The sequence below is a fragment of the Nilaparvata lugens genome, chromosome 4 (genome assembly GCF_014356525.2).
Source record: "Nilaparvata lugens isolate BPH chromosome 4, ASM1435652v1, whole genome shotgun sequence".
Lineage (NCBI taxonomy): Eukaryota > Metazoa > Arthropoda > Insecta > Hemiptera > Delphacidae > Nilaparvata > Nilaparvata lugens.
In genome coordinates this window covers 72485477-72502872 of record NC_052507.1, presented here as the reverse complement: position 1 = coordinate 72502872, position 17396 = coordinate 72485477, and the positions used below count along the sequence as shown (strand labels likewise).

Here is a 17396-nt window from a genome sequence, read left to right as displayed (position 1 = left end):
CAGCTATTGTACCAACATGTTATGGGTAGGGTCACAGCCTACTATAGATAGAAAGTAAGCCATGGTACTCAGTACTGAAGAGAATCAATCAGAGAAATCAAGAAGTCTTTAATCATGGTTAAATTTTTTATAAAATGTTATATTCAATTGAGCCACAAAAAATATTTTGAAATTGGATTATTTGAAGTTCGATCCAATAAATGGGATGAAGAAATACACAAAATTTAAATTTATCTTTCTACATATTTATATAGATCACTGGCTCCCAATAAGTTGTCCACGAAAGCTCTAGAAGTGGTCCGCGAGGAGTCCGAGGGAAGGAAAATTGATGTTAGGCCTATAAGTGTTTTTAAAGTTATCTTTTTTGTCTATATTAAAGTATAATCAATTTCTCTTCGAAAATGATATATCAAACTCATCTTAAGTTCATAAAATGTTTCCAATCGGTAAATAAGTGATAAGTTCCAAATGTATAATGCTATAAGATAGGACTTATTTATTTATCACATTTATTTATTTATCACATTGTGTACAGTACTTGACATGAGGAAAGGCACAACAGGCACATGCCCAAAACTGTCCATGACTTAAAAGAAAGACTTAAAAGTTTGTTTGGAATCTTAATGGCGGATTTGCACCATGTGACCGAGCTAACCAATCAGAAGCGTGACAGTCAATGGCCATACTGTGGGTAATATAGTAGTTACTGTAGTTACACACAGTACAGTCATTTTGTTTTTAGTCGGGGCGTTTAGAATAAAATACATGGGCGGTTGTGGAGCTGCACACACTCTTGTCTACTATCTACCGACAGCTGTTGGATGACACAATGATTATAACAGCTGATTTTTATTTCTGTGTGTGGCCAGCTCACATAACGATTACAGTCATGTAAACTTTGAAGGACCGTAGGAAAGAGTCCTGAAGTCGGATTATAAATTTGATAGGCCATAAACCTAGTCCTGAACATAACGAACACAACTAAAAAAATTATCAAATTCGGTTCACACATAAAAAAGTTATTAAATGTCAAAATTTCAGGCTCGATTTCAATTTATATAGATAATACTTCATTTTCTATTAGTGATATAATATATTTTGTAAAAAACTATTTTTGGAAACATAATATTGTTCACACAGCTAAAAATTGATATAAAATTTATGTTACAGCGTCTTTTTGAACATCTGGTCAGAAATAAACGCATTTATACCCCAATTTCACTAGCAGCTGCAAAAGTTTTTGTTTATAAATATTTTTGTTAAGAATTGTACGACTGTCGACGTTGTCAAGCAATAACATCGTCGTACATCTTTCCAAATTAAATAACTTTTTTTAAAGTTGGCATTGACACAGTATTTAATAACTAACTAAATAAAAATATCCGTGTGACAGATTAATATTTTGATAATAAGATGGACCAGGTAAGCTAGATGTTACTATTTGCAGATATTAGGTTAGCCTAATGTAGTTTTAGCTTTATTCTCTTAAGCTGCGTTTACACCAAAGCTATCAACAAAATGTTTATTTTTCCGTCCTTATAGATTCTATAAGATTGAACATAACTTCATACACATAATGTGCATATGTGTTTGTCAAGTTCCGTTCAATCTAATAGAATCTATAAGGACGGAAAAATAGACATTTTGTTGATAACTTTGGTGTAAACGCAGCTTTACGCTAAAAATAAAGAAGTTGTCCCAAAGGTGTGACCCCAGTAGCACAACAGTATTCTACAAGCCAAAACCAACTATTACAGTTTTAGCCCATAACATGTCGATTCCCTCACATTCTTGTTTTTCAATGGTCCATTTGAAAAAAATCGAACTAGATGCAAATAATAAAATAAGAAAACTATGCAGTACCATAAAATAATTTGTGTCAAAACTTCAAGATTTTATACCAAAAAATGATGCTCAAATAACAATAAATAAAACATATAAAATTATTACTAACCGTCATTAAAATATTATGTCCAAGTAATTAATGCTCAAATGACATTGATAAAAAAAGTATTAGACTAAATCTAAAACACTAGGACATCTTACTTTGAATTTAATTGCTAATACCTTTTTACATAGAACTATTGAACCACAATTAAAAATTATTTTATACATTTTCACCAAATTAAAAGATAATTAACCAACAGATAGTCTTCTTCCGTCCACAATAGTATTTAATCATTTTTCAAATAGATACAACTTTGTTCTCAACTAAAATTTTTCTATTTATTGCTCAAGCTAAAGCACAGTTGACTAAAACTATTCTTCTAAAATATTCTCTACTGATAACTCTACTTTCAACAACTGTATTTATCTTTAAACTGCAAAATCTAATTTACTATTTTTTAATTAGAACTGCTGTACTAGTGGCAGCAACTTTAGTGACATTCAGGTTTTAAATTCAGAACCTGATTAATATTGTTTTGCTATCCTTGTCTGACATCAGACTTAGCAGATAGCTCTATCCTTTTCTAAGGCCTCTCCGTTACCAAATTGTAGCCTATGAAGAAATATCAAAATATTACATTTCAATTATAGAAATAAATCAAGAAACAAATTTTTCTTTGCGTATAAAATAGAGATAAAATTGATTATTGTTTTTTTAATTATGGTCTGAGATCCAGCTTGATCAACTTCGAGAGGGATCACATTTTCTCTGATGCTCAGCATAGCTTTAGAAGCGGAAGATCCACGTTTACAGCTTCTCAGAAATGATTGATTATATCGTTGACGCCCTTAAGGAGAGGGATCTTGTGCACCTGGTCCTTGCTGATCTGACCAAGGCCTTTGATTGTGTACCTTATGGAATCCCTCTTGAGAAGCTTGCCAGGTAGGATCTTGGTGGTGAGGTGCTTGTGACCGTCAGCTCCAACTTGACTGTAGGGAAGCAGATCATATCCATTGGAGGTGCTCTCTCAAATCCTATGCAGGTTGATCGTGGCGTAACACAGGGATCGGTGATGGACCCCCTACTCATCCTGGTCATGATCAATGATTTTGAGCTCCTTGAGCTGGTGATGATGTTTGGGGATGACACCTCCTCTTCTTGAGAGGGCCGATGGTTGAACAGGCTGGTTTGCCGGCTCAGCAGGATTTTGACGATGCCAAGCAGTGGTTGGAGAAAAATTGACTCTGCTTATATGAGATGAAGACTCAGCATCTAGTCTGTGGACTTCGCAGTCTTGCTGACTCAGCTCATAAATCAGCATTTTAAAACTCCTGGGATTCGTTATTGACTCCAAGTTAACATGGGCAGGCCACATCAATGGAAAATGCACCAGGCTGGCGCGGGTAATCTACTTACTGCGTAGTCTCAGATCCCTCCTCAGCAGAAAAGATTTGGTAATGGTTTACTTCGCCCTTTTCTATTCCCATAATTCTGTATAGACTCGTTCTGTACGGGCATGCGGCAAGTATCAAGAGTTTGCTGATGATCTAGAAGAAAGCACTTAGAGTGATAACGTCAGCAGGGCATCCTGAGCACTGTAGATCAATCTTTGTTGAACTAGGCATCCATATAGTCTTCAGCCAGTATAAATACTGTCTTCTAGTCTGCTGCATGTCAAGTACATCAAGGGTAGTTATATGCTGATTGCTGATCTTCTTGCACTCGTTTCAAGGAAGAGACTTGAAATTGACATAATTCTCAAGGAAAAAAGTCTCAAATTGACATGAAATTGACATTGAAATTCACATAATTCTCAAAGAAAAAAGTCTCAAGGTAGAGACTTGTAATAAAACTGAACAATGGGTTAACAGCTTTACTTATTTCGGATCAAAGTGGTTTGGGCGGGGCGTCCCAGGATAATGATGGCAACGAAGAGGATGATGATGATGATGATTCAGAAGACGAAGAGACTGAATTCAATTATGACGCCGAAGATGGAGAGAGAGAAAGTTTCGATGAATCGTACAATGATACAGAAAGTATCAGTCATAGTGAAACTAGTATAGGGGTGTCAGTGCTGGAGGATGACTCCAGTTATGAAAATGAAAAACTGGGAATGTCGGCGTGTGCAGTTTGTGTCGATGTTGGCAACTTCAACGATCCAGAAGACATGCCTGGGTTGGCACACCTGTTAGAGCATGTGATTGGCGCCGGGAGTCGCATTCTCCCTGCCCAAGACAAATTCGGATCATTGCTCCACGAGTTTGGTGGCTCGTTCTTTTCAGCTACAAGATGCGAATGTGCCACACATATTATTTCGATTGTTACAAACACAACATACAATTCTTCCTGGACAGATTTTCCAAACACCTAATCTCTCCCGTTCTCGACCACGTTACTATCTAAGAAGAGATCGAAAATATAAAATACGAATTTAAAAACAATGTTTGAAGCAACATATCACGCCGAACAAACAAGAGAAATGCCTCCTTTCCTATTTTTCCTTTTTGTGTAGTTGAGAAGTTGATATTGTGGTAATTATTCATATTGAATGAAAAAGACTAAGAAATTGTCAAAAACCACAGATTTAATGATACTTAGAAAGTCCGGTTTCGGTTATTACATCATTGTCAATGTTTGTTTATCAGACATTGACAATTGTGTAATAACCGAAACCGGTCTTTCTAAGTATCAATAAATCTGTGGTTTTTGACAATTTCTTAGTCTTTTTCATTCTCCTTTCCTATCTCTGCACTGCGCCTGTTCAACGACCTGTTTGTTAGAGTAAAGAACTTGCAGGGTATTGCTATAGAAACAGAGTTGAGATCCGACTGATCTATTCTACTCAGTGAATGAATATTTTGATGCGCACAAGGACAGTATAGTTTGAACTGCCATCTTGATTACGTTTTGACGCCATCCATCCAGTAAACTGGCCATGGATGTAGGAGGAATTAAGATCAGATTTAAAATAAAAGTTACCCTAAAAGGCGGTGGAAATTAAAATTGGCAACAGTGCTCCCTATCATTTCCACTGGCTTTGGAAAGTGAATCTCACTATACATTGGTTTTATGATAGATGCCTCACTGTCATGGGACCAGCACATCAACATGGTCTGTAATCGGATCTCCAAGGTGCTCTCAACCTGATGCGCAAGTTGAGGAACATTGTGCCGAGAAGCTGCCTGGTGATTGCGTACTATGCTTTGTTCCACAGTCATACTAACTATGGGATTGTGCTTTGGGGACATGTGAGTTGTTGTGAGAGGGTTCTGCTTCTTCAAAAAAGGTGATCCGCATCATTACATTCTCGCCATACCTGGAACATTGCCGGCCACTGCTCAAAGAACTATGGATCCTCACAGTCCTCAGTCAGGACCTGCTTACCTCGTTAGTGCTTCTTAAAGAACAGCTACATAAATTTCAAGTGAGAGGCCAGGTTCATGAGTATTTTACTAGAAGACGTGATGATGTAGACCTGCCACAATTGCGATTGGCCAGATCACACACCAGTTTCCCAATTCGCACCCTGAAAATATTCAACAGGCTCCCATTGTGTGACCGTGAATTGGAAGATATTAAACAATTTGAAATGTACTTCGAGATAAACTCCTCAAACTTCCACTCTATTCCTAGAGTGAAGAGGAGATCACTCGTTTTATTTGTCTCTTTGACATGCCATCTCGATAGTTTGTGTGAATTTTATGAAAGTTGGTGTTTTTACTTTCCTTGCCCTATTACCATAGGTAAGTAAAGTATTGCTTTCCGAAAAAAAATTAAGGTACCCCAATTTCTGAATTTCTATACGTTTCAAGGTTCCTCGAGTCCAAAAAAGTGGTTTTTGGGTATTGGTCTGTATGTGTGTGTGTGTTGCTTGTGTGTGTATAGTTGCGTACAGATATACGTGCCTCCAACCCGCTCCGCGCACGCTCCGCCCTCGTTCCTCCATTGCTCTGCAGTCGCTCCGCCCCCGCTCTGCACTCGCACCGATCATGAACGTTACGGGAGATGTTAGCTCTTCTCGCGTTCCACTCTTGCTCCCCGGTCGATCATCAATCGATATGCTCGAGTGACGTTCGGTTGCGGAGCAGAGCGAAAGTCTGTACGCATCTCAAGAGTGTATGTGCGTCTGTGTACACGATATCTCATCTCCCAATTAAAAGAATGACTTGAAATTTGGAACTTAAGGTCCTTACAATATAAGGATCCGACACAAACAATTTCGATCTAATGCAATTCGAGATGGCGGCGAAAATGTTGTCAAAAACAGGGTTTTTCGCGATTTTCTCGTAAAGGGCTCCAACGATTTTGATCAAACTTTACCTGAAATAGTCATTGATAAGCTCTATCAACTGCCACAAGTCTCATGTATGTAAAAATTCCAGGAGCTTCGCCCATCTATGCAAAGTTTGATATTACATTTCAATTATAGAAATAAATCAAGAAACAAATTTTTCTTTGCGTATAAAATAGAGATAAAATTGATTATTGTTTTTTTAATTATGGTCTGAGATCCAGCTTGATCAACTTCGAGAGGGATCACATTTTCTCTGATGCTCAGCATAGCTTTAGAAGCGGAAGATCCACGTTTACAGCTTCTCAGAAATGATTGATTATATCGTTGACGCCTTTAAGGAGAGGGATCTTGTGCACCTGGTCCTTGCTGATCTGACCAAGGCCTTTGATTGTGTACCTTATGGAATCCCTCTTGAGAAGCTTGCCAGGTAGGATCTTGGTGGTGAGGTGCTTGTGACCGTCAGCTCCAACTTGACTGTAGGGAAGCAGATCATATCCATTGGAGGTGCTCTCTCAAATCCTATGCAGGTTGATCGTGGCGTAACACAGGGATCGGTGATGGACCCCCTACTCATCCTGGTCATGATCAATGATTTTGAGCTCCTTGAGCTGGTGATGATGTTTGTGGATGACACCTCCTCTTCTTTAGAGGGCCGATGGTTGAACAGGCTGGTTTGCCGGCTCAGCAGGATTTTGACGATGCCAAGCAGTGGTTGGAGAAAAATTGACTCTGCTTATATGAGATGAAGACTCAGCATCTAGTCTGTGGACTTTGCAGTCTTGCTAACTCAGCTCATAAATCAGCATTTAAACTCCTGGGATTCGTTATTGACTCCAAGTTAACATGGGCAGGCCACATCAATGGAGAATGCACCAGGCTGGCGCGGGTAATCTACTTACTGCGTAGTCTCAGATCCCTCCTCAGCAGAAAAGATCTGGTAATGGTTTATTTCGCCCTTTTCTATTCCCATAATTCTGTATAGACTCGTTCTGTGGGGGCATGCGGCAAGTATCAAGAGTTTGCTGATGATCTAGAAGAAAGCACTTAGAGTGATCACCTCAGTATGGCATCGTGAGCACTGTAGATCAATCTTTGTTGAACTAGGCATCCATATAGTCTTCAGCCAGTATAAATACTGTCTTCTAGTCTGCTGCATGTCAAGTACATCGAGGGTAGTTATATGCTGATTGCTGATCTTCTTACACTCGTTTCAAGGAAGAGACTTGAAATTGACATAATTCTCAAGGAAAAAAGGCTCCCATTGTGTGTCCGTGAATTGGAAGATAAACAATTTTTTAATGTACTTCGAGATAAACTCCTCAAACTTCCACTCTATTCCTAGAGTGAAGAGGAGATAACTCGTTTTATTTGTCTCTTTGACATGCCATCTCGATAGTTTGTGTTTTTTAATTTCTTATGACGAAATCTATCAAGTGTAAAGACTGGTCATGGATGGAAAGAAAATTGAATTGAATTGATTCTTTTTTCTTATCAAATTTCTTGCAATGTGATCTCTCCATTTTTTTGGAATAATTTAAAATGTATGGTTCTATTTTGCGGCAGATTGTGGGCAGTTTAACTGATGACGAGAAGCTGCGTTTAGCTGAGTTGTTGGGTGAGGACGATGAAGACATGACCTCGGAGCACGCTGATTGGATAGTAGATGTCAGCGACGACAACCAATCCTGTGACGAATCCGATCAGCCGACCGACAGTGTTCTCGCATTCAGCTCAACTACCAACCTCGATCATTATCACTATGAAGACCACCAGGATGGTGAGAAAGAGGACAGTGATGTGGAAGAGGAGGATGAAGAAGGAGAGGATGATGATGACGACGATGATGGAATAGAGTCGCTGGATAATGCCAGTCGAAATTCGGTTGATTCCGAAAATTATAATCCGTACAATACTGATCCGGAACTGTTGACCCGGCTTGATCAGATTGATGATAAACTTAAGGTAATTTTGTTGGATATTTTTACCTTTTTTCGTCTATACTTCATTACATGACATGTACATTTATTATTGTACTTTTTTCTTTTCCATTATTTTTCCGTCATCATCTCTACCTACTCTTTCTTCTTCTTTTTTCCCCCAACTTTTCCTCTTATTCCACTCTTATCCTTCTCTACTACTTAGTTTTCTTTTCTCTATTCTTCGCCTTAGGCAAAGTTTCTTCTAAGTTTCTTATTTTTTTGTGTTGAAAGTAAACTTAATTCTGATTTTCCATGTTAATTTCCTCTTTATCACCACCTCTTCTATTTCTTCATTTGATAAGACTCCTTAATTTACTCCTCAAGTCCTGTTTATTTTATCTCTGTGATTTATTTTGTAACGGTGGGGAGAAAAAGAAACTATAGCTTTCGGTTCTTATTTAAAATCATAAATTATTTATTTAATACGAATATTCCAATGTGAAACGGAAAACAAATGCAATTGAGATAAAGGAAAGATTACAACTATAATCAACAATCAAAATTTCTGATTATAATAATCAGATAATAATTTAAGGGCTACTCGCTTAGCTGATCTGTGGTCGTTCAGTTTTTTTGATAATAAAAAACAAAAATTACTATTTAGAATTATGGATCTGAAAAATAAAAAATGTACAATTAACTATTATCTTACTTTACCTTAAAAAGAGTCCCTTGGCCTGCTCCTCAAGGTCCAGTTAAACCACTCCCGACTTTAAATAAAAAAATATATATAAAAAACTCTGCCAATTGATTGAATCAAAAACACCAGCTCTCCCTACAAGATTCAAATCCTGAAAATACAATTATGTAGGTGTAAACTGCCCGGACTGCGACAGCCGATAATTGAATTCTCAAGACAGAATCCTTCAGGTAACCAATGCCTTAACTCAACAACTAACTTCACAAACGGTTCAAGGAATGCGGGTCTCGAAAGAAAAATTCAAAATCTATTTATGTGAAAAACACAGGCAGCCTTGATTCACAGACCAAAAGTCAACTCACTCTTGTTTGTATAGCATGGAGCTAAAAACCATAATATTGCCTTCACGAAACGTGATAAAACACATGTTTCATCTTTGTACATTGGAGATCTTCTCGCTTTATCAGTTACATTTAATAATTAAATCCGCGAACAGATTTCCAATTCACAAAATAATATTTCAAAAATTGAATAGGTTTTGATGTCATGTATGACAATTTATTCTCATTCTTGTTTTAATTTTACTGCTACTTTTTCTATTTCTCTTTTCACTTATTGTTCATTTTTATTTGCTCTTCTAGCTTCTGTTCGCCTTTTTATACTATTCTCTCATGTCTTTCAAACATAAATTTTAGGGCTGGTTTCCGAGCTCGGGATTTAGCTAACCTCTAGACTTTAAACAGTTGGAGTCAGAAAATTGGCTTTCCAAAACGGGGCGTAGTCGCAGAAAATAGTTGCAGCAAAATAAATCTTTAGTTTCTCATTTCTATAATTATTGTAAACTTTTTTCTTGACGGAATGAAACATTCCTAAATAATTCAAAATAGCTGAAACTTTACACTATTCTCTCTTTATTTTATTTTATGTTCAATTTTCTAGTTTTTTGAAACTTAATTTAAACGAGACTTTGACTATGATTACGATTACGTCCCGTTTTGGGAAGCCAATTTTCTGACTCCAGCTGTTTAAAGTCTAGAACTTGACTAAATCCCGAGCTCGGGAACCGGCCCATAATGTATTGTAAAATTATAACAAGTAGGAAAGGCAACATTTTTCAATTCAGAGTAATAAGATTTTGGTCCACGGAAATACCATGTCTAGAACTTAGCTAAATTCCGAGCTCGGAAACCGGGCCTTAATGTATTGTAAAATTATAATAAGTAGGAAAGGCAAAATTTTCCAATTCAGAGTAATAAGTTTTTGGTCTACGGAAATACCATGGCTGAAAAAATACTGTGAATGAAATGTTTTGCTAATGAATCATCCATTCCAAAATGCATTTTGATCACCCAATTAAATATTTATCCATGATCAAATTAAATATTTTCGAATCCACGTTTTAAGACTGTTAAAAAATGTGTTCAATATTCATATTCCTAATCATATTAGTTATTATCCAATCAAACACACTACAATATTGGAGATATATAGAGACGCTAGTCCAAAACGTCTTTTAATATTATGTTGAACAATATTCTTGAGTTCAATATTCTTTTAGTTTAAAAATATTAAGCATTTTCAATATTTTGTGTTTTCAGAAACTGAACAATGATTACTCTAAAACAATGGAAGACTTGGTCAGATTCCAGGAGGATGATTTCGATCTAAAAGCAAGGCTGAAGGACATTGATGAAAGCCTCAAGAAATTGTCTTGTGACAACACTGCACTATTTTATGTGAGTTTTAAAATTGGGTTACGGATTTAAAGACAAAAATTCTATGAATATTAACATTTGAGTTATCAATTAATTGATGAACATTTTTTTTTAAACTAGACAAATTACTGGTTTATCAATAAAATAATCTATGATGTGATTTATTTTGAACTCTCAGCAGTGTAATGGAAGAAATCAATGTTTCTTTCTATATTTTATAAGGATTTCTCACAGTTCAAATTTAATTTCACTCTGGTAAAATCTTTCTCAATTCAAAAAAGCATATTCAATTTATAAGTTTTTACCAGATATTTCATTATCTTGAAAAATCGTACACACATGAAACTGGTTTCATTAGATTACGCAGCACACATTCTACATTACATAATACTTTTAAACAAAATTCAAGCCGCCAAAATGATAAAAATTGTAAACTTGATTCTCTATGTCATTTCTTCCTTGTTAAAACATTAAAACGAAGTCCGTTTTCGGATTTCAAAAGTCACCGAAGGGAAATCCGACAGGATTTCAAAAGTCTCTGGGTAGTACATATCCCATACTATCTTATAAAAAGAGTCCCATACTATCTTGTATTTGTCCATTTTCGGACAAATAATTATTTTTACTGATAGATAGTATTAATTATTTGTTTTTTTTTATTATTCTCACCAGAAAGAAACATTTTATTTATTCAGATTGTTACATTAACATTACAGGCAAAGAAATTCTTCAAGTAGCATCTAGTAAATTGCATAGGATTTCAGTTTCAATATTTCTCCTAATCATAAATGTTCAGTCCCAACTTGAAGTATTGGCCAATCTACTTTATTGCATTCTCTTTCAGTTTGATCAAAATACAGAAACGACTGATAATGGTTCAAATCCAGAAGAATGCAACCCAAATTTAGAGGAAACTCAAAACCCCAGTGATGATGTTTTGCTGTTGAATGACAACGAAAATATATTCAACATCAACTACAGTGAAGCATGCGATTGTAGTGAAAACTGGGCCAATGTGAAGAAGAAGTATGATCTTCAGATTCATAAAATTGAGGATATGCTTGAAAAGCTATGCGAAACTAATGATAAGGTGAGCTAGCTAGGCACTGTTTCACATATTTGTTGTGATTTATGTGAAAATTTAGATCTAATATCATGAAGGGCCGGTCTCCGAGCTCGGGATTTAGCTAAGTTCTAGACTTTAAACAGCTGGAGTCAGAAAATTGGCTTTCCAAAACGGGGCGTAGTCGCAGTAATGACGTAATGTATTTAAGTATTTAATGTATTTAATTGTAAGTATTTATGATAATCTTTATCTTCTCATTTCTATGATTGGAAACGTTTTTCCTTGACGAAATAAAACATTCCTAAACAATTTAAAATAACTGAAACTTTACACTGTTATCTCTTAATTTTATTTTGTGTTCAATTTTCTAGTTTTTCGAAATTTAATTTAAACGTGGACTATGACTACGCCCCGTTTCGGAAAGCCAAATTTCCGACTCCAGCTGTTTAAAAACTAGAACTTAGCTAAATCCCGAGCTCGGGAACCGGCCCATAATGTATTGTAAAATTATAATAAGTAGGAAAGGCAAAATTTTCCAATTCAGAGTAATAAGTTTTTGGTCTACGGAAATACCATGTCTGAAAAAATACTGTGAATGAAATGTTTTGCTAATGAATCATCCATTCCAAAATGCATTTTGATCACCCAATTAAATATTTATCCATGATCAAATTAAATCTTTTCGAATCCACGTGTTAAGACTGTTAAAAAATGTGTTCAATATTCATATTCCTAATCATATTAGTTATTATCCAATCAAACACACTACAATATTGGAGATATATAGAGACGCTAGTCCAAAACGTCTTTTAATATTATGTTGAACAATATTCTTGAGTTCAATATTCTTTTAGTTTAAAAATATTAAGCATTTTCAATATTTTGTGTTTTCAGAAACTGAACAATGATTACTCTAAAACAATGGAAGACTTGGTCAGATTCCAGGAGAATGATTTTGATCTAAAAGCAAGGCTGAAGGACATTGATGAAAACCTCAAGAAATTGTCTTGTGACAACACTGCACTATTTTATGTGAGTTTTAAAATTGGGTTACAGATTTAAAGACAAAAATTCTATGAATATTGACATTTGAGTTATCAATTAATAAAATTGATGAACATTTTTTTTAAACTAGACAAATTACTGGTTTATCAATAAAATAATCTATGATGTAATCTATTTTGAACTCTCAGCAGTGTAATGGGAGAAATCAATGTTTCTTTCTATATTTTATAAGGATTTCTCACAGTTTAAATTTAATTTCACTCTGGTAAAACCTTTCTCAATTCAAAAAAGCATATTCAATTTATAAGTTTTTACCAGATATTTCATTATCTTGAAAAATCGTACACACATAAAACTGGTTTCATTAGATTACGCAGCACACATTCTACATTACATAATAGTTTTAAACAAAATTCAAGCCGCCAAAATGATAAAAATTGTAAACTTGATTCTCTATGTCATTTCTTCCTTGTTAAAACATTAAAACGAAGTCCGTTTTCGGATTTCAAAAGTCACCGAAGGGAAATCCGACAGGATTTCAAAAGTCTCTGGGTAGTACATATCCCATACTATCTTATAAAAAGAGTCCCATACTATCTTGTATTTGTCCATTTTCGGACAAATAATTATTTTTACTGATAGATAGTATTATTATTTTTTTTATTATTCTCACCAGAAAGAAACATTTTATTTATTGAGATTGTTACATTAACATTACAGGCAAAGAAATTCTTCAAGTAGCATCTAGTAAATTGCATAGGATTTCAGTTTCAATATTTCTCCTAATCATAAATGTTCAGTCCCAACTTGAAGTATTGGCCAATCTACTTTATTGCATTCTCTTTCAGTTTGATCAAACACATTACAATATTGGAGAGAAAAAAGAGACGCTAGCCCAAAATCTTTTTTAATATTATGTTGAACAATATTCTTGAGTTCAATATTCTTTTAGTTTAAAAATATTAAGCATTTTCAATATTTTGTGTTTTCAGAAACTGAACAATGACTACTCTAAAACAATGGAAGACTTGGTCAGATTCCAGGAGAATGATTTCGATCTAAAAGCAAGGCTGAAGGACATTGATGAAAGCCTCAAGAAATTGTCTTGTGACAACACTGCACTATTTTATGTGAGTTTTAAAATTGGGTTACAGATTTAAAGACGAAAATTCTATGAATATTGACATTTGAGTTATCAATTAATAAAATTGATAAACATTTTTTTTAAACTAGACAAATTACTGGTTTATCAATAAAATAATCTATGATGTGATTTATTTTGAACTCTCAGCAGTGTAATGGGAGGAATCAATGTTTATTTATTTTATAAGGATAGCTCATAGTTTAAATTTAATTTTACTCTGGTAAAACCTTTCTCAATTTGAAAAAAAACATATTAATTTTCAAGTTTTTACCTAATATTTCAGAAACTTGTCTTACACGCATGAAACTGGTGCATTAGATTACGCAGTACATTACTTAATAGTTTTAAACAAAATTCAAGCCGCCAAAATGATAAAAATTGTAAACTTGATTCTCCATGCCATCTCATATACCATATATGCAACATAGCTAAACGTTTTTTGGGTGCAAATTTCAAACAGAAATTCTATATTTGGATTTTTTTCATGTGATAAATTACAACTTGAAGCAATTTTGGACAGTTGTAATGGTGAAGATGATTGTAAAAATTTAAAATTGAGTTTTAACCTTCTTCAACCTCAAAATTGTTCCAGCAATCAGATTTTTAACTTGAATATGATTGTGTAACGCTAGTTCGTCTCATTGGTGCACATTTGGTAACGCTAAATGGACTAGCAAATAATGGTGGTCAGACAATATTATGTTCTCCTGTCCGAAAAATACACAACATCACAAAGAATTTAGAAATATACAGTGTATATCATGTAGGCATTTGAGACTCATGAGCTATATATATTTGTTGTGTATCTGCCATACGCTAAATAATAATAATAATAATAATAATATGCCATCTCTTCCTTGTTAACGAAGCATTTTCGGACAAATAATTATTTATTATTGATAGATAGTATCAATTATTTGTTTGTTTTTATTATTCTCACCAGAAAGAAACATTTTATTTATTCAGATTGTTTTATTAACATTAAAGGCAAAGAAATTTTTCAAGTAGCATCTTGTAAATTGCATAGGATTCCAGTTTCAATATTTCTCCTAATCATAAATGTTCAGTCCCAACTTGAAGTATTGGCCAATCTACTCTATCACATTCACTTTCAGTTTGATCAAAATACCGAAACGACTGATAATGGTTCGAATCCAGAAGAATGCAACCCAAATTTAGAGGAAACTCAGAATCCCAGTGATGACGTTTTGCTGTTGAATGACAACGAAAATATATTCAACATCAACTACAGTGAAGCATGCGATTGTAGTGAAAACTGGGCCAATGTGAAGAAGAAGTATGATCTTCAGATTCATAAAATTGAGGATATGCTTGAAAAGCTATGCGAAACTAATGATAAGGTGAGCTAGCTAGGCACTGTTTCACATATTTGTTGTGATTTATGTGAAAATTTAGATCTAATATCATGAAGGGCCGGTTTCCGAGCTCGAGATTTAGCTAAGTTCTAGACTTTAAATAGCTGGAGGCAGAAGTATACTTCATTATTAATTTAGTTCTATCTACACAAGAACATTGTAGGGATTGATGAGATAAGGATATAAGTAGGAATTTAATTCGAGAGGATAATGACAAACCTTTTTTTAAGACAGATTGATAAAATTATAAAAGCAACATCAATGAAAAAAGTATCATGGAATAAGGAACTATTTTCAATTTTCTATAATTATTATGTTGGTTGGTTGGAAAATAACCTTATTCGAAAAATAGCTAGGCTTATACCAGAAGTTAAACAGCTGGAGTCAGAAAATTGGCTTTCCGAAACGGGGCATAGTCGTAGTAATGACGTAATGTATTTGATTATTTAATTGTAAGTATTTATGATAATCTTTATCTTCTCATTTCTATAATTGGAAACGTTTTTCCTTGACGAAATAAAACATTCCTAAACAATTCAAAATAACTGAAACTTTACATTGTTTTCTCTTTATTTTATTTTGGGTTCAATTTTCTAGTTTTTCGAAATTAATTTAAACGTGGACTGTGACTACGCCCCGTTTCGGAAAGCCAAATTTCCGACTCCAGCTCTTTAAAAACTAGAACTTAGCTTAATCCCGAGCTCGGAAACCGGCCAAAATTTTTATCAAATTGTGTTAACATAGATACATTGCTCATGTGTGTTATATCTTAGGGTAATGATTAGAGTTGAATCGAAGAGTACAGAACTGAACCTTTTTTTGGTTTCTTAGAATGTACTGGAATTTTTAGGTGTTTCCAAACCATCGGACACGAGTAAGGTTGTATTAAGTACAGGTGACTTCAAGGACCTGTTTTACAAAACTTAACATTATAGAATAGAATGACTGCCTTTATTTTATACCTGGGAGGGCGAAGTTAGTTATTATACTGTTATACAGTGCTCATATGGCCATATACACCATCTACGTGTTTACACTAATCTACGATTACATGAAAATATGGATGCATTTATTATAATGTTGGAATTAAGTTTGTTTTTGGTCCTTCAAAATTATTTCTTTAATGTGTGAATATAACCTATTTTAGTGATAATAATGTGAAATATTTCTCCTATGTTTGGTTTTGAAGCATCTAAATTAAAAAATAATCAAGGAATGAAAATTTTGTGAAGTGAATAACAACAAGACTTGACCTATTTCGGACTATGTGTAACCTTATCTAAATTTGGGAGAGGAATAGCACAAGGTTACCTTATTTTTTCTCTCCCTATCATTTTCATGATGTACTTATTGTATGAATGAATGAATTCCATTCCGGGTTTAAACGAACAGTTAATCTTTCTCCGTGCCTATAGCGTGATTGTGCCTACGGGCGTAAGATTTCAAAATGTTCATATTATTATTTTGTTTGGTTCATTGAATTATTGAAAACCAATAATTTTTCGTTTTTCCAGAATATATGCATGAAGAATGAAGAAGAATTAAGAGAAAGAGGAAATCGAGCACCAGAGTACGAAATTGACTAGTGATTGTACATTATTCTCACATTTTCTTGATAAATTTATTTTCTAGTCATAACGTTTAAACAAAATTGTATTGTTGTGTATTTTATTGAATTGTAATCACTTTTATCGAACATCGAAAATATATAATAATTATCTATTACTATGAATTCAAGTTTTCATTTGTTGCTCCTGATGTCTATAATCTAGTAAATTTGTGTATTTTTATATATCTTTAAAACAGTGACAATTGTAAATTTATTTGTGTTGGAAATGCAAGCAGTCATAAAAACATTGTATGTTTAGTTATTTATCAGAGCCCAATTTATATACAAATCAAAATATAAAATATGATTTAAGAGTTGACAAGAGGCTGAGCCCAAAACTGGTTCTTCCAAATTTTTTCTGATTAAAATTTCCAAAGCAATAAGGAACCTAATGTTCTCAGTAACTGTATTGAATTTGAAATATTAATAATTTAATTATTCGTGAAAAAGTGATTTATATGACGATGAACTGTATTAGATAACCAATGTTCGGTATTAGTTAACCAATTTATCGATTGAAAAGAATAACTTTTATGATAGCCCTAATCTGACTTCAGAATTCGGCAAAATAGGTACTGTTTTTGGCCTGGTTTTGGTACCAATTTTATAAAGTCATTCCAACAAATAAATCCGAGAATTCATAAATAACTAAAATTTTGATTAATCATGATTAACAC

The 17396-nt window shown here is 34.1% G+C and overlaps 1 protein-coding gene across 3 annotated transcripts; it reads left to right on the top strand.

Annotated features, from left to right (window-relative positions):
• Nucleotides 1-1206: 1206 nt before the first annotated feature.
• Nucleotides 1207-16842, top strand: LOC111063439 (serine/threonine-protein phosphatase 4 regulatory subunit 2). Of its 3 annotated transcripts, none has more exons than XM_039426379.1 (5): nt 1207-1422; nt 7749-8147; nt 10403-10540; nt 11364-11609; nt 16625-16842. In XM_039426379.1, exons 1-5 carry the CDS (start codon nt 1414-1416, stop codon nt 16694-16696), a joined length of 864 nt encoding a protein of 287 aa, XP_039282313.1. In that variant the 5' UTR covers nt 1207-1413; the 3' UTR covers nt 16697-16842. The 3 variants fall into 3 exon arrangements, with proteins under 3 accessions (XP_039282313.1, XP_039282316.1, XP_039282314.1); XM_039426382.1 differs by lacking the exons at nt 10403-10540; nt 11364-11609 and adding exons at nt 12480-12617; nt 14850-15095 and having other exon boundaries at nt 1235-1422; XM_039426380.1 differs by lacking the exons at nt 10403-10540; nt 11364-11609 and adding exons at nt 13583-13720; nt 14850-15095 and having other exon boundaries at nt 1244-1422.
• Nucleotides 16843-17396: the final 554 nt, after the last annotated feature.